The sequence below is a fragment of the Podarcis pityusensis genome (assembly GCF_964106645.2).
Source record: "Podarcis pityusensis genome assembly, chromosome: 9".
NCBI lineage: Eukaryota > Metazoa > Chordata > Lepidosauria > Squamata > Lacertidae > Podarcis > Podarcis pityusensis.
The window spans coordinates 74522274-74549349 of NC_138034.1; the positions used below are offsets into that span (position 1 = coordinate 74522274).

Consider the following 27076-nt stretch of genomic DNA (forward strand, 5'->3'; position numbering starts at 1 on the left):
AGCTTGCTATATACACTGAGATAGAACTTCCAGAAAATGTTTCATGGGTGGTATCTGACACCCTGGAAGCTCTCTAAAATGTACAAAAATGTCTCCAGCACCTTCTGGAGATGTAAAGAGGAAATAGGCACAATGTTTCATCTGTGGTGACGTTGCAGGAAAATAGAGGTGTTCTGAGAGGACATTTATTCAGAGCTTAAAAGAATGCTAAATGTAGCTTTTTTAAAAAAAACACAACAACAACCTGGAAGCCTTCCTACTGGGGATCATAGATCCGGATATTCCCAAAAATGTTAGCGAGATCTTCCTTTATGCCACAGTTGCCGCCAGGATGCTTATTGCATCAGATTGGAAAAGTGACAATGTTCCTTCTAGGACAGAACTGATTCAAAAACTGGTTGAATACTCGGAGTTGAATAATTGGAAAAAAAGAAAAATAAACCAAAACATGTATTCATTTCTAAGTGAGAAGTAGTTAAAATATATTTGAAAAATAATTGTCGCAGTCTAAACTCTGTTGTAGGGGACACGGGTGGCGCTGTGGGTTAAACCACAGAGCCTAGGGCTTGCCAATCAGAAGGTTGGCAGTTCGAATTCCCGTGACGGGGTGAGCTCCCGTTGCTCAGTCCCAGCTCTTGCCAACCTAGTAGTTCGAAAGCATGTCAAAGTGCAAGTAGAGAAATAGGTACCACTCTGGCGGGAAGGTAAAAGGTGTTTCTGTGCACTGCTCTGGTTCGCCAGAAGCGGCTTAGTCAGACCCGGAAGCTGGCCACATGACCTGGCCAATAAAGCGAGATGAGCACCGCAACTCCAGAGTCGTCCAGGACTGGACCTAATGGTCAGGGGTCCCTTTACCTTTTTAAACTCTGTTGTAGCATTCGAATAAAATCTGTAGTAGTTGGTAGTAAGACTCAAGACCACAGATAATTAAATATTTATACTTTATTTATATTTTTGACAAGTTTTGGCAAGAAGTTAATAATGAATATGTGAAATATGGAGTAGATGGGAAGTTGTATGTAAAGAAATAAGATATTCTTTATTCTGTTTATTAGATTCCCCCCCCCCTTTTCTATTAGTTGATTTGTTGTGTACTTTTGTATGAATGGATGATGAAGACTGTTTCTTTTGTTTCTTTCAGTTAAGCAAATACAATTTAAAAAAGAAAAGAAACATACATGGGCTATTACTGAATTCTTCCACACTTTATTTCACTGCCCAACTAAGCCTTTGCAGGTGTAAAACAATGGCTCTTTTCCAGCCTCAGAATAGCAGGACTGAAAAGGTGGCATAGAGTGCAGATTATCAATTATCTCATCCACTTTTTCATAGGTTTCCTTTTGCAGATGCACCGTTTTAGGCCTTGGCACAAAACATCATGCCAACAGTAATAAATTTTGTCGCAGCCCCTTGTGATGATGACACAGTTGGCTGTATCTGGTTTTGCAGGACCTTTATTTCTTGGACGTTGACTATCCCAGTAGCTGAAAAGGAGAGGAGAAACTACTCAGTCTGAATACTTATTTTATTGTGTACCTCTTAGAATCAAATACTTGCCTATCCTCCACACACTTATTCATTATTTTTGCAGTAACCCAGAGGAGTAACATTCAGAGGAGAATTCTCTTTTGGTCTAGAGCACTCCCCTGCCTCTCTGCCCAACCCTGTGGTCAGAACTTACACACTTTCTGCACTACCACCAACACCAGATGAGTCTCATTTTATTCCCCGTATCAAGAAGTTTTTAATGATTGCTTTTTTATGTTTTGATATATGCTGTGAGCTGCCCAGAGTGGTTGGGGGAAACTAGCAGATGGGTGGGGTATTATTATTAGTGTCTGATTGGAAGGCAAATCATGTGCTAGCCTGCAGAAACATGTACATCCAGCCAGCACTTATTGTGCCTTCCTTAGGAAAATAAGGGGGAAAATATTCTTATAGGCAAACCCTATAAATTAATAAATGGTAGGATTTTGATTATTTGGAGTGTTGAAGGGCAGATTGCAGGCCAGTGGAAAAATACAGGCTAAACCTCCTTTCCAAGGCAGTGCCTCAACTGTGACAAAGTTGCATGGTGTGATGGCCTGGGACTCGGGCTCGGACTCGGAACCAGAGGAGTCTTTTTCTTTTTTAATGATATTTATTAAAGTTTCAAAGAAAAAATTACATATATAAAAAAAAAAAGAAAAAGAAAAAGAAATAAAAAAGAAAAAAATACAAAATACAAAATACAGAAAAAAGATAGAAAACACTTAAAAAAAACAAAAACACATCGATCTTTCCATAACTTACATTTCATTTCCTTACTTCCCTGACTTTCTCACACCTCCCTTTTTTGTATTCCAGTTCTATTAGTTAATTCAGCAATTCCTTTCCCTCTTTGTTTTTGTCTTAATCCTTTAACTTAACATATTATAACTTTAGATTCTCATCTGTTAACAATCCATTTGTACATACACCTTTATAACATTGCTGCTAAGACCACTTAATTTCATTCTGACATCATTCTAACATTCATTAATTTTGCAATATTTCTGTAAATAGTCTTTAAATTTCTTCCAATCTTCTTCCACCGACTCTTCTCCCTGGTCTCGGATTCTGCCAGTCATTTCTGCCAGTTCCATATAGTCCATCACCTTCATCTGCCATTCTTCCAGAGTGGGTAAATCTTGTGTCTTCCAATACTTTGCAATAAGTATTCTTGCTGCTGTTGTGGCATACATAAAGAAAGTTCTGTCCTTCTTTGGCACCAATTGGCCGACCATGCCCAGAAGAAAGGCCTCTGGTTTCTTCAGGAAGGTATATTTATATACCTTTTTCATTTCATTATAGATCATCTCCCAGAAAGCCTTAATCTTTGGGCATGTCGACCAAAGGTGAAAGAATGTACCTTCAGTCTCTTTACATTTCCAACATTTATTATCGGGCAAGTGATAGATTTTTGCAAGCTTGACTGGTGTCATGTACCACCTGTATATCATTTTCATAATATTCTCTCTTAAGGCATTACATGCCGTAAACTTCATACCTGTGGTCCATAACTGTTCCCAGTCAGCCATCATTATGTTATGTCCAACATCTTGTGCCCACTTAATCATAGCAGATTTAACCGTTTCATCCTGAGTATTCAATTTCAACAGCAAGTTATACATCTTTGACAAAATCTTAGGTTTGGGTTCTAACAGTTCTGTTTCTAATTTTGATTTTTCCACCTGGAAGCCTATTTTCTTATCCAAATTGTATGCCTCCATTATCTGATAATAATGAAGCCAATCTCGCACTTTGTTTTTTAGTTTCTCAAAGCTCTGCAATTTCAGTCTATCTCCCTCTTGTTCCAGAATTTCCCAATATTTCGTCCATTTGGCCTCCATATTGAGCTTTCTCAGAGCTTTCGCTTCCATCGGTGACAGCCACCTTGGGGTTTTATTTTCCAGTAGGTCTTTATATCTTATCCAGACATTAAACAATGCTTTCCTAACAATATGATTTTTAAATGCTTTATGTGCTTTGACCTTATCATACCACAAATATGCATGCCATCCAAATACATTATTAAAACCTTCTAAGTCCAAAATGTCTGTGTTTTCAAGAAGCAGCCATTCTTTCAGCCAGCAAAAAGTTGCTGATTCATAATAAAGTTTAAGGTCTGGCAGGGCAAATCCACCTCTTTCCTTTGCATCAGTTAGTATTTTAAATTTTATTCTAGGCTTCTTGCCCTGCCAGACAAATCTAGAGATATCTCTCTGCCACCTCTTGAAGCGATCCATTTTGTCCAAAATTTGCAATGTTTGAAAGAGAAATAACATTCTAGGCAATACATACATTTTTATCGCAGCAATACGGCCTAGCAGTGAAAGCTTCAAATTTGACAAAATTTCTAAGTCTTTTTTCACTTCAGCCCAGCATTTTTCATAATTGTCTTTAAATAGATTCCCATTTTTTGCCGAAGAGGCTAAAGAAATTGCTACAGCGTCTGTTGCAGAGGTTCAAGAGAAGATACCACCGTTACATAAACAACTTGAAGACCATAAGTTAACTCTGTCTATGATTGAGTTGAAGGAGAAACAAGTGAATTTAAGGGTCAGAGCAGTACCTGAAGTGGAGAAAGACAATTTAGTTGATTTTCTTACACAGGAATTCTTAGATTTTTGGAATCCAGAATTGGTAAAAGACAGTTTCAAAATAGTGAACGCTTTGTCAGGAAAGCATTGTTTAATGTTTGGATAAGATACAAGGATTTATTAGAAAACAAAACTCCAAGATGGCTGTCACCAATGGAAGCGAAAGCCTTGAAAAAACTCAATATGGAGGTCAAATGGCCAAAATATTGGGAAATTTTAGAACAAGATGGAGATAGACTGAAATTGCAGAGTTTTGAAAAATTAAAAAACAAAGTGCGAGACTGGCTCCATTATTTTCAGATAATGGAGGCATTTAATTCGGACAAGAAAATTGGCTTCCAGGTGGAAAAATCAAAATTAGAAACTGAATTGTTAGAACCCAAAACTAAGAATTTGTCAAAGATGTATAACTTGCTGTTGAAATGGAACACTCAGGATGAAACGGTGAAATCTGCTATGATTAAATGGGCACAAGACGTTGGACACAACATTATGTTCGCTGACTGGGAGCAGTTATGGACCACAGGTATGAAATTTACGGCATGTAATGCCCTAAGAGAGAATATTATGAAAATGATATACAGGTGGTACATAACCCCAGTCAAGCTTGCAAAAATCTATCATTTGCCCGATAATAAATGTTGGAAATGTAAAGAAACTGAAGGTACATTTTTTCACCTTTGGTGGACGTGCCCAAAGATTAAGGCTTTCTGGGAAATGATATATAATGAATTAAAAAAGGTATTTAAATATACCTTCCTGAAGAAACCAGAGGCCTTTCTCCTGGGCATAGTCGGCCAAACGGTGTTAAAAAAGGATAGAACTTTCTTTATGTACGCAACAACAGCAGCAAGAATACTCATTGCAAAGTATTGGAAGACACAAGAGCTTCCCACACTGGAGGAATGGCAGATGAAACTGATGGACTATATGGAACTGGCGGAAATGACTGGTAGAATCCGTGACCAGGGAGAAGAGTCGGTGGAAGAAGATTGGAAGAAATTCAAAGATTATCAGCAGAAACATTGCAAAATTAAAGAATGTTAGAGTGATGTTGGATTGAAATTAAGTGGCTTCTAGCTATACAGGCTTTAAAGTTATATATAGATCAAGATTAAGGATTAGGATTAAAAAAGTTAAAAGAAATGGAAATTTGGCTTTTAAGAGGTAAAAATTTAATGTTATATTATATTAAGATTAAGGATTGGGATTAAAAAAGAGGGAAAGAAATTGCTGGACAAACAAATTGAACTGGAATACAAAAGAGGGAGGTATGAGGAGGTCCAGAAAATAAGTAAATTTAAAAGTGGTGATGAAAAGGTGGCATTGTTTTTAACTGTTTTCTTTTTTGTCTTTTGTCTTTTGTTTTTTTGTATTATGTATTGTGTATTTTTGAATTGTGTATTTTTCTTTTTTTCTTTTTAATTCTTTTTCACTGATGTGTTCTTTTTATTGGAAACTCTAATAAATATCATTAAATAAATAAATAAATAGATTCCCATTTTTTGCTGTCATGTTAATCCCCAGGTATTTCACTTTCTTAACCACTGTTAAACCTGTCTCATTCTGAAACCTCTCTTTCTCAATCACAGTTAAGTTTTTCTCTAAAACCTTTGTTTTTAACTTATTCAATTTAAATCCTGCAACCTGACCAAATTCTTGAATCAGTTCCAAAACCCTTTTAGTACTAGATTCTGGCTCCTGCAATGTCAATACTAAGTCATCTGCAAATGCTCTCAATTTGTACTGTTTAGCTCCGACTTGTATACCTTTAACCAATTGGTCCCTTCTAATCATATTCAGCAGGACCTCCAGGACCGATATAAATAGCAATGGGGAGATTGGGCAACCTTGTCGTGTCCCTTTTTCTATCTTAAATTCCTCCGTCACCACATTATTTACAATTAATTTAGCCTTTTGTTCTGAATAAATTGCACTTATACCGTTTTCAAAGCCTTGGCCTACCCCCATCCCCTGTAGGTTCTTCTTCATGAAACTCCAAGAAATATTGTCAAAGGCTTTCTCCGCGTCCACAAATATCAAAACTGCCTTGGTATTTATATTCACTTGTAGCTTTTCTAAAATATTGATTATGTTTCTCACATTGTCAGACAAATGTCTACCCGGGAGAAAGTCTGCTTGATCTTTATGTATCTCTTCCATTAGGACTCTTTTTAGTCTTTTAGCCAAAATGTCTGCAAAGATTTTGTAATCCACATTGAGCAGTGATATGGAGCGGTAGTTCTTAAGCTGGGTCTTTTCAGTCTCTATTTTCGGTACAAGTGTAATATACGCTTCTTTCCACGACTCTGGTGCCCTTTTCCCACCCATTATTTCATTACAGACTTCCTTTAAAGGTTGTAAAACTGCCCAGAATGTTATTGGGCTCCAACTACCAACCCTGGATGAGATCTTCACGTCTCGCACTTTGAAGAAGTCACACAATATCCTGAGAGATCCCACCCATCCTGCTCACAACTTCTTTGAACTGTTGCCTTCGGGCAGAAGATATAGGACAATGAAAACACGAACCACACGCCTTCTGAATAGTTTCTATCCAAGAGCTCTGATTGCACTAAATAATGATCTCAGGGCCAGTTGCAAGAAATAGCAAGCAGGGAGTAGGAAGGAATGAGACAGGTTTTTAGGTTATGTTATGCCTTTAATAGGTTATGTTACATTCTGGAGTATGATATGTTTTTATAGATTATGTCTGAATAGGATGAGAGTGTTGGAGATACGTGCAAATGTGTATGTGAACCCGGTCTTTGGGTGGGTGTTTGATTTTCGTTGTTGTGTATACTGTGTATATACGGACAATGACAATAAATTTATCTAATCTAATCTAATCTAATGTACACTTGTACTAGCCATTCCTTCAAGGATCTGTAGTATCTAGAAGTCAGTCCATCCGGTCCTGGAGATTTACCTAGTTGCATATTCTGAATGGCACCTTCCACCTCCTGTTCAGTTATTTTATAGTTCAGCATTAATTTATTTTCTTGAGAGATTTTTTGTAATCCATTTGTTTTCAAAAATCGGTCTACATCAATTTCTTTCTGTGGCCCTTGTGTATATAGTTGTTTAAAATACCTCTGGAAACAATTTCTAATCTCAACTGGGTTCTGTATATTCCTTCCTTCCACTTCTAAATTTGTGACAGTATTTAGTTTTTGTCTTTTTTTCATTTGCGAACAATTTCCCACATTTATTAGCCGTCTCAAATGTCTTTTGTCTCATTTGTTTAATTTTCCATTCTATCTCCTGATTCATCATTTTCATGTATTGTACTTGATATAACTTTATTTCTCTCAAAATCTCTTGCGACTTTGGTTTTGCTCTCAATTTCTTTTCACTTTCCTTTATTTTCTCCAATATTTTATCCTTCTTCTCATTTTGGATTCTCTTCTTTAATGCATTCTGTTGTATCAAGAACCCTCTCATAACAGCTTTGCTTGCGTCCCAGATTACTCTTTTTTCAACATTGGTGTTCATATTTATCTCAAAATAGTCTCTCAAGGTTTTTTGGGCCTTCTTAATGACTTCTTCATCTCTAAATAAGGCATCATTCATCCTCCATCTGAAGGAGCCGGTTGGTGTTAGTTTCATCTCCATCTTAACAGCATTATGGTCAGAGCAGGTTTTTGGGCAGATTTCTGCTTTTCTTGTCTTTGGTTCCATTCCTCTAGTTAGCCATATTTGGTCAATTCTTGTCCATGTCAGTTTGGCTTCAAAAAGGAAGGTTCCCTCTCTGGCCAGGGGATTCTTTGTTCTCCAGATATCAACTAAGTCCAAGTTGTCTGTCATCTCAAAAAAAGTTTTCGGTAGTCTACCATCTTTAGTGACTACCTGTCTTTGTGCCTTGTCCATATGTGTAGATACCACTCCATTCATATCTCCCATCAAAATCACATTATAGTCCAAATAGTCCATCAAGGTCTCATGCAACTTTTTAAAGAATTCAGATTTTCCCTCATTTGGTGCATAAACTCCTACTATTAAGAATTTCTCTCCTTGTATTTGAATTTCAATTGCCACAAATCTTCCTTGGTCATCTTTAAAGATAAATTTCGGTAATAGTCTCTCCTTTGCATAAATCACTACTCCTCTTTTTTTAACTTTATCTGAAGAAATAAATTCCTGGCCCAGTCTTTTGTTGATCAATTCTTTCCTATGTAACCTTGTTACATGTGTTTCCTGTAAGCAAATCAAGTCCAATTGTTCCTTTTTTAATAAATGAAACACAGATTTCCTTTTCTGAGGGGAGTTGAGACCATTACAATTCCAGCTTAATAGTTGCAGAGCCATGATGTAGTTACTTTACTTCTCCTCCAACTGCACCAAGTGCCTGTTCCTGTTCTGTCGGTGGTATCACCTTCTCCAGGCGGTCTTTTAATTCAAAAGGTAGTCTTGGTATGTCTAAAGTTCCTCTTTCTAGTATTCTTGACTCTTCTCCAGCTTCTTTCTGCAGGTCTTCTCCGTGGTCTCTCAAAAATCTTTCTTTGTCGTCCTCTGATCTTATTTTTATCTTTCTTCCTTTGAAACTAAAGGAAAGGCCTTGGGGGAATTCCCACCTAAAGATGATTTTGTTGCTTCTCAGCAGGGCAACCAGATCTCTATAATTGGATCTAAGGTCCAAAAGATATTTCGGAATGTCCTTAAATATCTCCACCTTTGACTGATGTATTTCCAAAGTCTTCTGGAAGTGCAGACTCAAGATTTTGTCTCTCTCCTCTTTTGTTCGGAGGGTGATCAAACAGTCTCTCATCCTGTTCTTCTTCCCTCCTCTTCCAAGCCTGAAAGCGCTCACTATCTTTTTTTCTTTTTTAAAAAAATGATATTTATTGAAAGTTTTTTTAGAATTACCAAAAAAAAACAAAGTAGAAAAAGAGAAAGAAAAAACAAAGAAACAAACCACATCAAACAATACAAATTAATAAAAATCAAAATCAAAAAATATACCACAGACATTTAAAAACAAATCCAATATTCTCAAATCCTTAACTGTCATTACCTTCTTTCTTTGACCTCCTCCTCCTCCCTTTTTTTTGTATCCTAGTTGTTAATTGTCGCAGCAAATCCTTTCCATATTTCATAATATTCTGTCATTACATTACCTTAATCTATTTTAATCTTATCTTACTATAAAAAAACCTTAAAACTTAAAACTTAAATCTTATTTTTACCAATTTCTCATAACCATAATATTCTTACATAATTTTTTAAATATTTTTGCTAAAGCCAAATAATTTCGTTCCAACATTTTTCTAACATTCATCAATTTTATAAAAGAATCCTAATAAAAAAAATAAAGAAACAATCCAATCTTCATCCAGCGTCTCTTCCTCCTGGTCCCGGGTTTTGTCAGTCCTCTCTATCCCATCAGTCTAGCGCATTAACCTGGTAATCTTATATCCGAGGCCCTTAAGTCCCTTCCATGTCCCTTCCGCGGCTCTTCTTCATATTTATAGCTGTATTTTCCTTTGTCTCCTGCTCCTTTCACTCGTGGGAACTCCAGCTTAACAATGTTTTTGACCCTTCTCGACGAATCAGCCCCTTTTCCATAGTCCACACTAAACTCCATGTGGTATTTAAGAACATGTTTCAAAGTCCCTCCAAATTTAAGAGCCCCCACAACCCCAAACATCTCACGGCCCATTACCAGACTTGAAAAGTCCAAACATCCCTGCGTAGGGGGGTCTATCCAACCCCCCATTTCCAAACCAAACCAAACTTTATCTTTCCAAATTGGCTTTTTCCAAGTTCATTTCTCAAATCCAAGAACTCATGTTCCTGCTGGGCCGCAGCTCCCTCCATCTCTGGCGCCCGAGGTTCAGCAACATCCTCTTCCCTCATCTGTTCTGTCAGGGCACACTCCTGATTTGATTCCTGGGTGGGCTCCATATAATTTCCCACTGCCTGTTCAAAATTTCTGATCGCATCAGTCATCAAGTCCGTCTTTTCATGTAGCTGTTCCAGTAGGGCACTTGTTTTACAGAGAGCACACAGCAGAGCTTCTGAATACATTGTCCTGCAAGGTCAGAAGTCTATTCCCACGATCGTAATCTGTAGCAGCTGCAAGCTCCCCGATTCAGAATTGGTTACAGTTTCACAGGCTCCCTCTAGGGGAAAAACTTCTATTTGTTCTTTTCTTTTAAAGACAGATCTAACAACAAAGTTTCCTTTTTCGGATATTTTGTCAATATTTGTTCCTTTAAAATGCGAAAGGGAGCAATGGAATCACTATGTTTCTCTTCTTTTAGCTATCTGTCAAAAACGTTTGTCTCTGGTCAATGAGCTTCAAAAAACGTCAGTCCTGACACCCCGCTCCAGGATCAAGACGGTGGAAAGTTACTTTGCTTTACACTCACTTCTGCAGGTTTAAACAGTCCGAAAAAAAATCCCCCCTCTTCTCCTGCTTCCGAAGGGGGTTCAACAGTTTTAAATGGTGAAAGTTAATCCTTTACAAGCGATTTTCTGAACTCTAGTTTGCCATGTCTTTGCTTCAATCTATCCACAAAGAAACGGAAGGCTGACTTCCTGTTTAGACCTTCCCGTTTCAGTACCAAATTGAAATAAACTTTTAAGTCCAATTTTCCTTTCTACTCGCAATTCCTTATTTAGAGTCCAATTGTCCGAAATTTAAGTACTCACGGTGATTGTTTTAAAAGCCAAATTGTCCCAGGAAAAAGGCAGCGCTCTCCGACAACGGCTGTGCGGCTTCGTTCCACGGAAGAAGCAGTTGACTCTCAGCACTGCGCCACTTCCCCCTCTTCACTCCAGAGCCCGTTAGTGGGTTCCTTTGAGGGTTGGGGGGGCGCTAAAGGTGCCCGCCGAGTCCCATGGTCACAGGCTTCATCCGCCTGTGATTTTTGAAAGGGTCCCCGCTTCGCCGTAGCGGAAAAGACCCGTTTCCCGTGGAGCTGGTCCCTCCAGATCGGAGGGAATCCGCCATTACCGATGGCACCACCCCGGAAGTCCGAAAGCGCTCACTATCTTAAAGTTGTCCTTCTCCAAGTCTGGATTCCAAAAGTCTGCAAATTCCTGGGTAAGGAAGTCAGTCAAGCTGTCTTTCTCAAGTTCAGGTACGGCCCTGATCCTCAAATTTGTTTGTTTCTCCTTCAATTCAATCATAGACAATATTGACCTGTGGTCTTCAAGTTGCTTGTGTATCGGTGGTATCTTCTCTTCTACAGCAACTGCTATTTCCTTTGCTTCTTCAGCTGTCTTTCGGGTCGAAGTAGATTCCTGTAGCAATTTCTCAATGGTTTCTGTGTTAGTATTTACCTTCTGTCCCAAATTGTTAATACTTGTGGTATTTTGATCAATTTTAACTGATACTCCAGCTACTTGTTTGCTTATTTTTTCCAGAGATTCATTAATTTTACCTAGTGCCTGAGCTAAAGCATCTTCAGATGCCATTCCTTTGGGTTTAGATTGTACCAATGCAGCCCCTCTTGGTAAGCCAGAAGGGCCAGAAGGGCCAGATGTTGATGCTCTTCACTGCAGCCCAACGTCTGGGCGAAATGATCTACCAGACCTCGTTGTTTTTTCCTGAAGCAAATCTATTTTCTCTTTTCCATTTGCCATAACACTCTAGATAAGGCCCAAGGTCAATCCCACGACCAGAATTTGTTTTGAAGTGGAAAATTCCCCTGGCCCAGTTATTATTGTAACAGTTTCAAACTTCCTCTAGGGGGACACAGTAGCAGTCCGAAGTTGTTACCTTAAAATAAATAACCTTTTTTCTTTTAATCCCCCCAGTTCACAAAATAGACGACAGTTTCAATTTTCAGTTATTTTCCAGTTACTTTGAAACCAGGAGAAGCCAGCCAGAAATATTGTATCCCACTTGTATCTCACTTGCAGAGTTAGCTGTCAGAAAGTACTTTCACCAATAGCGCATTTCGCAGTACGGCATTCTTATTGTTCATTGGCAGCCCGTTCCCAGGGTTTAAGCGGTGGATTTTAGCTTCCTTTTCTCTCTTTTTGCACGGAAATGCACTTCACACCTTTCCCCCCTCCTCTCCTGCAATCAAGGGGGGAAATCGCTTGTTTTGATGATAGAATTATAGTCCTTTCCAAACGTCTTTCAAGGTTTTAGCTTGCCAGTTCTTTGCTTTACTCTATTTACAAAGAACGGAAGGCAGACTTCCTGTTTATGCCTCTCCGCTTCGGTATCAAATTACTTCTTTATTCTTTATTTTCCTTTAATTCCCAAATTTGCCTACTCACGGATCGTTGTTTTGTAGCCAAATTGTCACAGGAAAAAGGTAGCGCTCTCCGGTAACGGCTGTGCGGCTTCGCTCCACGGAAGAAGCAGTTGACTCACAGCAGTAACCCAGAGGAGTAACATTCAGAGAAGAATTCTCTTTTGGTCTAGCAGACTCCCCTGCCTCTCTGCCCTACCCTGTAGTCAGAGCTTACAGACTTTCTGCACTACCACCAACACCAGATGAGTCTCATTTTATTCCCTGTATCAAGAAGTTTGTAATGATTGCTTTTTTATGTTTTGATATATGCTGTGAGCTGCCCAGAGTGGTTGGGGGAAACTAGCAGATGGGTGGGGTATTATTATTAGTGTCTGATTGGAATGCAAATCATGTGATAGCCTGCAGAAACATGTACATCCAACCAGCACTTATTGTGCTTTCCTCAGGAAAATAAGGGGGAAAATATTTTTATAGGCAAACCCTATAAATTAATAAATGGTAGGATTTTGATTATTTGGAGTGTTGAAGGGCAGATTGCAGGCCAGTGGAAAAATACAGGCTAAACCTCCTTTCCAAGGCAGTGCCTCAACTGTGACAAAGTTGCACGGTGTGATGGCCTGGGACTCAGGTTCGGACTCGGAACCAGAGGAGTCTCAATCTGCACCGGATCCTTTGCCTCAGGTGGCATCTGAACCTAGTCTGGGGCATGATTCTGAAGAGCCCCAGTCTGCACAGGTTCTTCTGCAACAAGCACCAGCTGGTCCGTGTCAGGGGCCTGAGCCTGCTCTGGCTCCAGATGCAGGGATGACCTCGTTGCCTTCAGCTGGGCCATCACTTACAGCTGCTCCACTACCAGTTGGGTCAGGAGAGGCTGAGGCAGTCCCTGGGTCCATTAACCCACCGACATCTCCCGAGATGCAGAGACTAAGGTCTGAGAGAATGAGAGACCTGAGTACTTGCAGGAGGAGTACTTGCCTTTGGGCGAGACAGGGAGGCGAGTCACTGGGGGATCAGGACTGGCTGTTACCCTGACAAAGAAAAAAGGCTGTCAGACCCCATCCCAGGTTGTGGGAGCAACTTTGCTGTTTGCTAGAACCTGCCTGAGACCCTGAGCCTGACCTTGCCTGGTTTCCTGCCTCGTGTCCTGCCTTGGCCTGTCAGACTGATTCGGGACTGGACCTGGACCGTGTTGCTCGGGTTACCCCCGGGCCCAGCACACACAGCTTACAGAAAGGGCAATCCTAATACACTCCTTTTGCAAGAGGACGGTCCTAATCAGGTCCACCAGGCAATTTGATAGTAGCATTTTCCAGTCTTTGTCTTTTGTCCATTCAGAGAACAAAGCAGGAGAAGACAGAGAGGGAACAGGGGTTGTGGGAGGTGTGTCTACCATTGGCAAGTGCCACAGCTCAGTAGCAGAGCATCTGATTTGAAAGCACAAAGTCATTTTATGACTTACTAAATGTGTGCTCTATGTTTGTGCTAGGGAAGTTGGGAAGAACCTTTGAAAGTGGGATACTTTGGAGTACACTGGAAAGAGGACATTTTTAAGGGTTTACAGCCGACATTGCCACACTTTTATTTGCTGCATCTTTTGCTATCTTAAATCTCTGCTGGGGTTCTCTCATCAAAGAGTACTCACTCCACACTTGGGTCTTGGCTTCCAGGATTCCCAACACACAGAGTGTGGGCTGCCTTTGCACTCTGATTGAAGCAGGGGTGTCCAAACTTTTTTCAAAGAGGGCCAGATTTGATGAAGTGAACGTGTGTGAGGACCGACCAAAGTTGTTGTCTTTTTTTTGGATTGAAGTTGTTTAGCTTTTTTTAGGATTTTACCCCAGAGTATAAACTGCTGCATGGGCCATATTAAACTAACCAGCGGACTGGATTAGGCCCCTGGGCCTGACTTTGGACATTCCTGGTAAAGCATCAGAGAAGCTTGAAAAGCAATTGCTTTGGTGCACCCTGTCAGCATTGCCCTTGAGCCAGTGCCACCAACTGGACTCATCCACTTCAGCCTCGACTGGGCCAGGCGATCTGGGGTAGCACTTCCAGAGACCACCTTCTCACAGGAACAGGTCTAAGTGCTGTGGACTCACAGCTTAGAGCTGTGAGCACCGGATTCACTTCCACAAGAATACAGTCGTTGCACAGCAGAGTATACCAGAGTATAGCAGAGCATAAACGACTCGGAGAGCAGCTCTGTAGAATATCTTCTTTATTCTATCTACAACTATAATACACAACTATATACAGAGCTAAATGAGGTCTAAACGAAAAATGCTGAACTGCACTGAGTGTCTGCAGCTGCTCTTAGCAGCAACCTTATTTATACACACAATTTCTCTCTAACACTCAGTCTCTCTCTCTCTCCGACACTGACACTTTGATGTGGTGCTAGAGCGGAATAAGTAGAGAGCAGAAAACTCTCCCTCCTCTCTGGAGAATCAGCAGAGAAAATCAGCAGATTCTTGGATATGGGCGGGGTGAAATCTCCTCATCCTCCCCCATTTCATCCAACCATTCAAGAATCTAAACATAACTGCAATTTACACACACACTCCAAAAGTTGTTCTCTGCTTACAACCTTTGTTAACATATCTGCAGGTATCTCTTTCCCCGGCATATATGACACTTTTACAATACCATTTTGAATACATTCTCTAGCTTGATGGAGCTTGATTAGCAGATATTTTGTCCTTTGTTTACATCCCTCTGAGTGGAGCAACGTTATACATGCTTTATTATCCTGATAAACCTGAACAGGAAAAGCGACCTTCACTTTTATGTCATTAAACAGTTGCTGCAACCACTCTATATCCATCAGGGAAAGAGTTAAAGCATTAAGCTCTGCCTCGCAGGAACTTAAGCTTACTGTTGCCTGCTTTCTGCAACACCAATCAAAAAGACATTGATTGTACAAATAACACACTCCTGGTGTGCTTTTGCCATCCATTGTGTCACTTCCGAAACTGGCGTCAGCATAGATCTCGAGACCTCCAGACTTTTGACTTGTAAGTCTCAATCTGTAATCCACAGTTCCTTTTAAATATCTTGCTATCCGTTTTAGTGCTTTCCAATCTTGAACTGTGGGTTGATTGGCATACCTGCTGATTAAATTCACACTCACTGCAATGTCTGGCCTTGAACATCTTGCTATGAAATTAAGTTTACCCAACACACTTCTGAAAAGTGTTACATCAGGAAAAACCTCAGCATTTGTGTCATGCTGATAACCTGCGACCATAGGGGTATCCGCAGGATTTGCATCAGTCAGGTTCAACTTCTCTATTACATCAGTGATCTTACGTGACTGATGCACCAAAACTTCACCCTGAGCATTTCTCTCAATCTCAAGAGAGAGATAATTGCTAACTTCTCCTAGGTCTTTTAAATCAAAATGCTTTTGCAACTTTGCCAAAGTGCTTTTGTAGATGTTTTCATTCTTCCACACAAATAATATGTCATCTACAAAACAGATGCAATAAAGCTTATGCTGATTGGACTCTTTAACAAAAACACACGAATCAGCCTTTCCTTGCACAAAAAATAAGGAGAACAGCACTTCAGTTAGCTTGGTGTGCCAGCACCGTGCACTCTGTTTCAAACAATACAGGGATTTTTTCAACTTGCAAACCATTCCTTCTTTTATCTGCACACGATCTGGAGGTGACATATAGATATTCTTATTTAGAACGCCATACAAAAACGCAGTATTGACGTCATGATGGGAAATCGTCATACCCTCTTCGGCAGCTATCTTCAACAACAGTACAACACTTTCAAACCTTGCTGTTGGAGAATACGTTTCATGGTAATCCTGATCAAGTGTCTGAGAAAAACCTCTCGCCACTAATCTGGCTTTATATCTGACTACTTTTCCGCTCTGATCAGTCTTTACCTTGTAGACCCACCTACTGTCTACACACTTCATACCTGGTTCTGCTGAAACCAATTCCCAAGTATTGTTCTGTTTCAGGGAATTCAACTCAGCTCTCATGGCATTCAGCCAAGGTTCTGCATCTTTTGCAGATAGATTTTTAACTTCCTTATAATTGGCTGGTTCAAAGACCACACCAGAGTTGCTTGTGACCGCACAGCCTTAGTGAACTCTTTAGAAAACCCTTTTGGTGGTACACCCTGAATACATTGGTTTTGCAACTTCTTATTCTTATCAACAGATAAATTGCAACACTCTTTCTCAGTTGCTTTTGCAGTTGTACCTGAAACAAAAGGCAATTGGTACAAACCATTTACACATTTTGCATACAGAATGAGCTTGCCATCTTGACGAATTTCATAACGAGATTTAGCAAACACCACCTTAAACCCCTGACGATCAAGCTGGGGAACACTCAACAAATTGTCCTGAATATGAGGAGCATACAGGACATTCTTAATAGTAGCATTCAGGCTCTTTAAAAACACAGTTCCCTTAGCCAAACTCGTGAGAACAGTCCCATCTGCTTGATGAATTTCTTTCTTTTGCTTCTCAAGCTGAACAAAGAGACTTTTATCTTTGGCCACGTGGTTGGAACAGCCAGAGTCGACTACAAAGAAACTCCGCCCACGTTGATTGGAGCAGCGAGAGATCAAAGCCTTTGAAGTAGCAGGTGCTTGGGGATTTCGTCCTCCTCCCCCTCTGCCTTTAAAGTTTCCCTTCTTCTTTGAAGATTTCTTGCTGCACTGGAAACTCAAATGGCTTTGTGCTCCACACGAAAAGCACCGCTTCAATTTCAAAGCTTTAACAGCAGCAGTTTCACTTTCACTTTCCCCTGCTGAAAACTCAGGCACATTTGCAAGCACATTTTTAACAGCACCATTGTCTCGGCTTTCTCTAACAGCCTGTCTGCGATCCCACTCATTCAAGAGCACGCTAGACACATAATCTTCTGTTAGCCGGTCAGAAGGCATCGTAGAAATCTGGGCAGCTACTCCATCATAAGACTCATCTAGGCTATTTATCATTAGCATTGCAAACACAGCCTCTGAAATAGCCAGGTCTCGCTGAACAAGGTCCTGTCTGAGGCGTTTTAACTGAGATAGATGGCTAGGCAAATCACCACCTTTCTCCAGCTGCAGCCTGCACAGCTTCTTGAAGAAAATTACACTGGAACCAGCATTCTGCCTCAAATGCATATCTCTCAGTTTATGCCAAACAGCTCGTGCAGTCTCTTGCCCCTCTAAGTTCACCAACAAGTGGTCTGCAACACTCAAAACAATTGTCCCTTGGGCTTTCATGTCTGCAGCATGCCACTCAGGCCAATCATCATCATCCTTATCGGGAGGGTCATCTTCTATAGTGTAGAATAGCTTTTCCCTCTGTAAAAGCACTTTCATATTGACCTGCCAAACTGAATAGGTTTCAGGCGTGAGGAGAGGAAAGGACAGAGCCATCTGGCCAGGATGTGCACAGGCTATGTCTGCTATTACTTAAAGCAAGACACTTCCCTCGTGCAACACAGATAAAACCTTGGACTCCTTCAGCCACTCTCTCTCCCACTCAGAGCGCAATTAACAGGCAAACAGGGATGCTATCTTCTTCCTTTGGCAGTCAGCAACATACCTCCATAAATCAAGCAGCAGCAACAGCAACAGTGGCAGCTTGAACACTCTGCTCCAAAACAGCTCTGCTTCTGGGCACCGCAAATCAGTCCAGCATGCAGCCTCCGTTCTGCCGTCCGGCAATCAGCAACAGAAACCTCTGGCGGCTGGGATGACTGGAACAGCGACTGGTCAGACGACTGGAATGACGACTGGGCCCATAACCGATGTCAGCATCGCCCTTGAGCCAGTGCCACCAACTGGACTCATCCACTTCAGCCCCGACTGAAAAGCAATTGCTTTGGTGCACCCCAGGTCCCTTCCCTCTGGACTGCTGGAGGAAGTGGAAGGGTTGGTGGCAGCAACGGCCAGAGAATAAATCCCACTGGTTGCACTGCAGGGTTGTTGTGTTGCAGCTTGGCAACAAAGGTGGTGTGAGAGGCTCATTTAATCACACCTTTCCTGCCGTGCATTTTGTTCTTTTCTATTTTAATTTTGTATTTTGTAAAGCACTTTGAAGCTCTCTGGAAACGAATTGGTCTATAAATTAAACCATCATAATAAAGAACAATATAAACACACAAACATCTTGGCTCTCTTCAAATACTTATTGGTTATGAAAGTTCCCAGATGAGGAGGAGTTTGGACTTACAGAGTCTCGATGCGAAAGTCCTTTTGATAGCAGCGCCAATCTGAGCCTACCAGGGAAATTCCAATAAAATAATCGGTCGGTCTGGGCTTCACTATGGCTACAGCAAAGGCCTACATCACAGAAAAGAAGAAAGTCTAGATAAGGGGGAAACGAAGGAGCAAAAATGCCTAGGTTTTGGTCTCATTGAGGAGCAGGAAATTTCAGCTGGTAGAAATGCAATGGACAGATTGATCACCAGAACAAGACAGTTTGCGCATGTAACACCAATCAGGGCACAACTGCACTGGCTGGTGATTAGTAGTCCAAATCGAAGTGCTGGTGTTGACCTATAAAGCTTTACATGGCTCAGGAGCCAATACCTTAAGGATTGCCTCTCCCCTTAGGATCCCACCATACCCCGTGCTTGTCATCTGAGGCCCTCCGCAATGTCCCAGAGAGGTTAGAAGGATTGCAAAAAGAGAAGGGGCCTTTTCTGTGGTGGCTCCCAATTATGGAATGTTCATCCCAGAGAGGCTTCTCTGGCGCCATCATTACATGCCTTTAGGCATCGGGCAAAACCATTCCTCTTTCCCCAGGCTGTAAAGTAATCTATAGCCTGTAAAAGTGTGGGGGAGAGGACTGTTATTATGATTGTTTTATTATTAGGCTGTCTGTTAGTATGCTTTTTTATTATTTCATGGCAGAGTGGGGATTCAAATCCCGGTTTCCCAGGTCTCATTATTCCTGGTCTCCCCATACAATTGTATCCTGAACTATTGTGTTTCTATCACTGAAAAATATGTAATTTTTTAAAATGTTGTACACCACCCTGGGCTCTTATGATAATGGAATAAATGGAATAAATAAATACTAATACTAATATGCCACCTTTTCCTCCAAAGGAGCTCAAGGCGCTGCATGCCCGTCTCCTCTCCCCATTTGTCCTCACGACAGTCCCGTGGGGTAAGTTAGGATGAAAGGCAGTCCTGACCAGTAAGCTTCATGGCAGAGTGGGGATTCAAATCCCGGTTTCCCAGGTCTCATGTCTGTCCCTTATCAGTCTCTACAACCACGGCAGACACTGAAATCTACCCCCAAAGTCACACTCCTCCATTGTCTCTGAAGAATTTATTGCATGATCTGCTCACCTCCTCCTCCTCACTTTCAACACATAACAATTTTGTATCGTATTTCATCCTTTCGCAGTATTGTACGCACTGTTTCCAAGTCCTTGGGGTGGCAATGAAGTCAAATAAATATAGGGCTCCATGCCAAACAATCCATTCCTCACGTAACCTGTGGTGAATGTCACCTTTGAGCAATGCCCAGAATGTGAGAGGAACAAAAAGAGAGAAAGGACAAGTGAGGTTGTGGTAGAAGCCAGCTTGTAGGAGTTTAAAATAATGACATTAGGGGGAACCTTGGGAGCACCTTGGGTGGGGGAACCACCCCCACTGAAGAGAATCTAGCATTGTCCTCAAAGACCCACTAGGACCCACTGGCTACGCACTGCAGTTGGTGCTGAATGCTGCAGCATGATTGCTGACAGGAGTGAGGCCTTGTCAGCATATAACTTAGCTTATCAGAGCTTGTAGGGCAGCGGTGCGCGCCTAACGGCGTGCCCAGTTTGATCCATCTTTTAGATTTAGGGGAGCTAGTCTCAAACATTTGTTGGGGGAGACCTAGGTTTTTTGTGGGGGGAGTTATTTGTCCTGTCTTCACGCTTTTTATAATGGAGGACCGCTGTAGCCACCCCCAATGACATGTTCTCAAGATGGAGGGGGAGGGAACAGCTGCAGTCACCTGCGGTTCCTGCGCAATGTTTGCCATCTTGCCAAAGGTTGCAGGCAGCTTTACCTGCAGCAATTGCATGTTGATTGCCCTCTTAAAAGACAAAGTCCAGCAACTGGAGGAACGTGTAGCTACGCTCCAAAGAATTAGAGAGCTTGAGCTCTTCTTGGAAGCAACAGAGCACACTGTCTCCACCAAGGAGGAGACAGGGGACTCCCCTGAGAAGGAGGCTAGTTCACCAACACAGGAGCCAGATATATGGAGAAACGTGACTCAAAGAAGTAGGAGGCCCAGGGTTTGCTCTGATTGTTTAGAAATACACAATCGCTTTGAGGTCCTCTCCCCTAGCATGGAAGACGAAGAGCAGACTCCATTTGAGGATCTCTCCCTCATTACAGTCGATCAGGTATATGAAGACGAGCAGCAAAGTCAGTCCTCAGGGAATGTGCAGGCGACCTTGGAATGGAGAGCTCACGGAAGAACCCCGACCAAACCTAAGAGGAGGCGTGTAGTGGTGATAGGGGATTCCCTACTGAGGGGAACAGAAGCAGTGATCTGTGGGCCTGACAAGGTGTCTCGGGAAGTGTGCTGTCTCCCCGGGGCTAAGATCCAAGATGTAACTGAACGACTGCAAGGAATCATAAAACCCACGGACAAATACCCCTTCCTCTTGGTTCATGTGGGAACCAATGACACTGCAAGCAATAGCCTCCAGAAGATCAAAAGAGACTACGAGGCTCTGGGCAGGAAATTGAAGCAATTAAATGCACAAATTGTCATCTCATCAGTCCTCCCAGTTGAACGACGTGGCCCAGGGAGAGAGGGAAAAATAGTGGAAGTGAACAGCTGGCTTCGCAAATGGTGTAAACAGGAACGATTTGGATTCTTAGATCACGGACTGCAGTTTCTTGAAGATGGACTTCTGGCAAGCGATGGGCTGCACCTCACAACGGTTGGGAGAAATGTTTTTGCCAAAAATCTCAAAAACCTCATCAGGAGGGCTTTAAACTGACTAATGTGGGGGAGGGAGACAGTGCTCCTGAAGGTAGGAGTCTATCAATTGATGAAGATGATCATCCAAATGTCATAGACCAAATGGAGCAAACAGCATGCAGACCTAGTGGTGGGAAGAAAAAATCCTTAAATAAGAGTCACGGGGGAATGATTAATGGACTTCAATGTCTGTACACTAATGTGCAAAGCATGGGAAATAAACAAGATGAGCTTGAGCTCTTGGTACAGCAAACTAAATATGACATAATAGGCATCACTGAAACCTGGTGGGATAAGTCCCACGATTGGAATGTAATAATGGAGGGATACAATCTATTTCAGAGAAACAGACCAGACAAAAAAGGAGGAGGAGTGGCCTTATATGTCAGGGATGTGTATACCTGTGAAGAGATCCAAGATTTAGAACCTCAAAGCCAAAGTGAGAGCATTTGGGTCAAAATTAAGGGAGAGATGAATAACAGTGACCTCATTGTGGGAGTTTACTATAGATCCCCAAGCCAAACGGAGGACATAGATGATGCCTTCCTGGAACAGATGGCCAAGCATGCAAAAGGAAGGGAGATAGTAGTAATGGGGGACTTCAATTACCCGGATATTTGTTGGATGTCAAACTCAGCCAAGAGCATAAGGTCAAACAGATTCCTCACTGGCCTTGCAGACAACTTCATTGTCCAGAAAGTGGGAGAAGCAACAAGAGGAACAGCCATTTTAGATCTGGTCCTAACCAATGTTGATGACCTGGTTAGTGGGGTAGAAGTGGAAGGATCATTAGGCGCGAGTGATCATGCTCTTCTGAAGTTTACTATACAGCGGAAAGGAGCAGCCAAGCATACTAGGACTCAATTTCTTGACTTTAAGAAAGCTGACTTCATAAAACTTAGGGAAGTGCTGGGTGAGATCCCATGGACAGTAATACTAAAGGGAAAGGGAGTTCATGATGGCTGGGAGTTTGTTAAGAGGGAGATAGTAAAAGCACAACGTCAGGCAATACCAATGAGACGGAAACATGGAAGGTGCCTAAAGAAGCCAGGGTGGCTATCTAAAGAACTTTTAACTGAGTTAAGATTAAAAAAGGATGTGTACAAAAAATGGAAAAGGGGGGAAACCACCAAAGAGGAATTCAAACAAATAGCCAGCACGTGTAGACACAAAGTCAGAAAAGCTAAAGCACAGAATGAACTCAGGCTTGCTAGAGAGGTTAAAAGCAACAAAAAAGGCTTTTATGGGTATGTTCGTAGCAAAAGGAAGAACAAAGAAACAGTGGGGTCACTCAGAGGAGAAGATGGTGAAATGCAAACAGGGGACACAGAAATGGCTGAACTCCTCAATGCCTTCTTTGCCTCAGTCTTCTCCGATAAAGAAAACAATGCCGGACCTGAAGAATTTGGAGCAAATGATTCAGCAAAGGAAACACAGCCCAGAATAACTAAGGAGATAGTACAAGAATACTTGGCTAGTTTAGATGTATTCAAGTCTCCAGGGCCAGATGAACTGCATCCAAGAGTATTAAAAGAACTGGCAGATGTGATCTCAGAACCACTGGCAGTCATCTTTGAGAATTCCTGGAGAACAGGCGAAGGCCCGGCAGACTGGAGGAGGGCAAATGTTGTCCCCATTTTCAAAAAGGTGAAAAGAGAGGACTCAAATCATTACCGCCCAGTCAGTCTGACATCAATACCAGGGAAGATTCTGGAGCAGATCATTAAGCAAACAGTCTGTGAGCACCTAGAAAGGAATGCTGTGATCACCAATAGTCAGCATGGATTTTTGAAAAATAAGTCATGTCAGACTAACCTGATCTCGTTTTTTGACAGAATTACAAGCCTGGTAGATGAAGGGAAAGCAGTGGATGTAGCCTACCTTGATTTCAGCAAGGCATTTGACAAGGTGCCCCATGATATTGTTGTAAAGAAGCTGGTAAAATGCGGTCTTGACTATGCTACCACTCAGTGGATTTGTAACTGGCTGACTGACCGAACCCAAAGGGTGCTCATTTAATGGTTCCTCTTCATCCTAGAGAAGAGTGACTAGTGGGGTGCCACAGGGTTCTGTCTTGGGCCCGGTCTTATTCAACATCTTTATCAACGACTTGGATGATGGACACAAGGGCATCCTGATCAAATTTGCAGATGACACCAAACTGGGAGGGGTGGCTAACACCCCAGAGGACAGGATCACACTTCAAAACGACCTTGACAGATTAGAGAACTGGGCCAAAACAAACAAGATGAATTTTAACAGGGAGAAATGTAAAGTATTGCACTTGGGCAAAAAAAATGAGAGGCACAAATACAAGATGGGTGACACCTGGCTTGAGAGCAGTACATGTGAAAAGGATCTAGGAGTCTTGGTTGACCACAAACGTGACATGAGCCAACAGTGTGACGCGGCAGCTAAAAAAGCCAATGCAATTCTGGGCTGCATCAATAGTATAGTATCTAGATCAAGGGAAGTAATAGTGCCACTGTATTCTGCTCTGGTCAGACCTCACCTGGAGTACTGTGTCCAGTTCTGGGCACCACAGTTCAAGAAGGACACTGACAAACTGGAATGTGTCCAGAGGAGGGCAACCAAAATGGTCAAAGGCCTGGAAACGATGCCTTATGAGGAACGGCTAAGGGAGCTGGGCATGTTTAGCCTGGAGAAGAGGAGGTTAAGGGGTGATATGATAGCCATGTTCAAATATATAAAAGGATGTCACATAGAGGAGGGAGAAAGGTTGTTTTCTGCTGCTCCGGAGAAGCGGACACGGAGCAATGGATCCAAACTACAAGAAAGAAGATTCCACCTAAACATTAGGAAGAACTTCCTGACAGTGAGAGCTGTTCGACAGTGGAATTTGTTGCCAAGGAGTGTGGTGGAGTCTCCTTCTTTGGAGGTCTTTAAGCAGAGGCTTGACAACCATATATCAGGAGTGCTCTGATGGTGTTTCCTGCTTGGCAGGGGGTTGGACTCGATGGCCCTTGTGGTCTCTTCCAACTCTATGATTCTATGATTTTATGATTCTATGATTCTATGAACTTCTTTGCTCAGGGATCTGCGCATAGCTTATTTGGTCTGAGTAGTACCATTCATTTCCTTCCCTCTTTCTCTTTTTGCGCCCATTAAAAGTTCACTAGCCAGCTTTCTAACAGATTTGGGTCCACAGCCCAAAGTACCAGACACAGACTGAGAGGTGCAAGGGAGCTCCACCAGGTCTCCTGTGAAATTCAACCTTGCTGTAGCCAATTCCTTCTAGACAGTTTCAGAACTGTTTTTGAGTACAGAGTATATACCAAAAAACCTAGAACGACCCACCATTTGAACAGTAGGAAAGAAAATATCGGAAACAAAAGCTGTAGTACTGACATGATGGGAAAGAAAATACTTTTTTCTTACTTCACAGGCTCAGGATGAATTCCCTTAGCATGGAAAGGAGGACATGTGGGGACTGGTCTTTGATTCATGAGTCAGGTTCAGTATTTGGCCCTCAGGACAAATGCCTCAACAGACATGCTAATGCACCAGTCCTCAAAGGACTATGGGATTTGTTAGGATATTTCCATTCCACCTTAAAAGGGAGCAGGCTTTGTGAGTCAGAGTCTGCGTATTTCCTGTTTCCATCGGATGTTTCTGTTGTTGCTTTCGTTTCTCTCTGTGTGTCGTAGACACTGAAGCAGGCAGTCATGTTTTTCTTTGTTCTGATCAATGCTGAATAAAACTTGTAAATAATGCTCTCCTGAGTGCGACTTTTGCTGTGCATTATCTGCTGATAGAGAGTGTGCATCGGCTCTAGAATGTTCTGGAGCTCATGTCGCTAATTGCTGATACTGCGTGTCTACGGGAGATTGATGGATCGTCCGGCAGCCGGCTTGGGGGCCATGATGGACTTTATCTCCCTGGCAGTATCCCAACAACAGGTTTCGGGCCCAGATTCACAGCACTTACAGGAGAGTAAGACTGCGACAGACTGCATTGAGGTATGTGGGAAAAGCGAAAGAAAATAAGGCTTTTCTGTTTGCCGCGGCAAGAGCTTTTGATGTCCGGCTGGCCTAATTGGCCTGGGAGCCGCGCCAGAGGCTTCGTGATTTGTGAGCTGCCGAGATAAGAAGTTTTTGAAGGCATAAAGGCTCACGGCTCAAGTAAAAACCTGGAATGGAGTTTTTCCAAGCCTCAGATGATGGCACTAAGTGCTCAAAGTTAAATCGGCACAATTATCAGACCTGGGCTGTGTGGTGTGAGAGTTTGCTGCGTCAGTTTGGAGTGTGGCATACTGTGTCTGAAGCCCCTCCAGTTCCTCTGACAGATAGATGGAGAGCCCAGAATTCGAGGGCCATAGACGTAATAGTCTTGTCCGTCTCTCTGGAGGACATTAAAACGCTTGCTGGCAACACCACTGCACGTCAGATGTGGAATGCTTTGAAGATAGCCCATTTGCCAGTCATCCAAGCCCAGAGTTTGACTGCATCGGAGGTCCTGGCTGTTTCCCAGAATGCGAGTGAATGCAGGGATGCCGAGGGCACCGGTTGCAAGCTGCAGGGGGAGCTGACTGTGATGTCATTCCAGGCAGCATTCCAGCCTCCAGAGGGAGCCAAGGAGTCGGCAGCTGAGAGCTCTGTTTCTCGTGAGAACCAAGGTCATCGCCTTTGCAGAGGCCGGAAGGACAGAGGTAAACAGAGCAAGATGCCTGCAGATGGCCCGAAGCAGAAGGGGGGTGAAGAGCCCATGCCAGTGGAAAACAAGGCTTTGTTTGCTGGCACAGCTTCACCAAAGGCCAAACGCAAGTCTGATGGCCAGGAGCAGGGGGGCAAGCACCAAAAGCCCACGCCGGTGGAAAACATGGTTTTGCTTGCTGGAAGAGCTGCTCCAAAGGCCAAGGCCAGGTTTATTATTGATTCGGGATTACCCGCCATTTATCGAAAGACCGGCATCTCTTTATCTCCTTCAAACCTCAAGAAGGTGAGATCCACCTGGCTGACGGAAAGATGTTGCGAATCGCAGGAGAAGGGACTGTGAGACTGGCAAGTCTGCACACAACCATCAAAGATGTACTGTATGTTCCAGGCGCTGCAGACAATTTGCTCAGTGTCCCACAGCTGACTGGATGTGGCTTTGAGATTTCCTTCAAGAGGAGCGTCTGTGTCATCAGAAAAGGCAAAGAGGACATTTTGCATGCAAAGTTTATGGATGGATTGTTCTGTATAACTTATGATGACAATGGTGCTGTTGTGTCTAATGTTGATTCTTGTTGTGTTGCAGAAACTAACAAAGTTCTTCATGCAGGATGCATTCATGATGCACACAGAAGGTTTTGTCACCTCTCTTGGAAGGCACTGGCCAAGATGCCAGAGATGGTTGAGGGTTTGAACATCAAACCCTGTAAGTTTCACATGAAATGTGTATCTTGTGCAGAGAACAAGGTGAAGGTTGCTCCAAAAGGCAAGGAGTCTAGCAGGCAGGCTTCCAAACCCTACCAGCTAGTGCACGCAGACCTGGTTGGTCCACTTGCGCCCTCTTTGGGTGGAGCAAGGTACTTCATGGTTCTAATTGATTCTTTTTCCAGGTACATTCATGTGTTTATGCTCGAGCAGAAATCGCAAGCGTTTCCTAATTTCAAGGCATTCTGTGCTTGGTTGGAGAATGTTCACGGTAAACGCATTGGTTGTTTGTTTACTGATCGAGGCGGGGAGTTCACTTCTCAGCAGTTTGAAGCTTTCCTGACTGAGAAGGGAATCCAGCATGACTTGTCAACGCCTAGATCGCCATGGATGAATGGGCTTGTG

At 42.4% G+C, this 27076-nt stretch overlaps 1 protein-coding gene across 2 annotated transcripts in view; it reads right to left on the minus strand.

Annotated features, from left to right (window-relative positions):
- Positions 1-1186: 1186 nt before the first annotated feature.
- LOC308485368 (uncharacterized protein) overlaps positions 1187-27076 on the minus strand; it is a 33879-nt gene continuing 7989 nt past the window's right edge. Inside the window, exons 6-8 of one of the 2 annotated variants that reach the window (XM_081021209.1) lie at positions 19658-19821; positions 18531-18640; positions 1187-1484 (exon numbers count right to left, since the gene is read on the minus strand). In XM_081021209.1, the coding sequence (XP_080877335.1) occupies positions 1310-1484; positions 18531-18640; positions 19658-19821 (449 nt within the window). In that variant the 3' untranslated portion in view covers positions 1187-1309. The remainder of the gene's footprint in view (positions 1485-18530; positions 18641-19657; positions 19822-27076) is intronic. The other variant, XM_081021210.1, reaches the window with a different exon arrangement.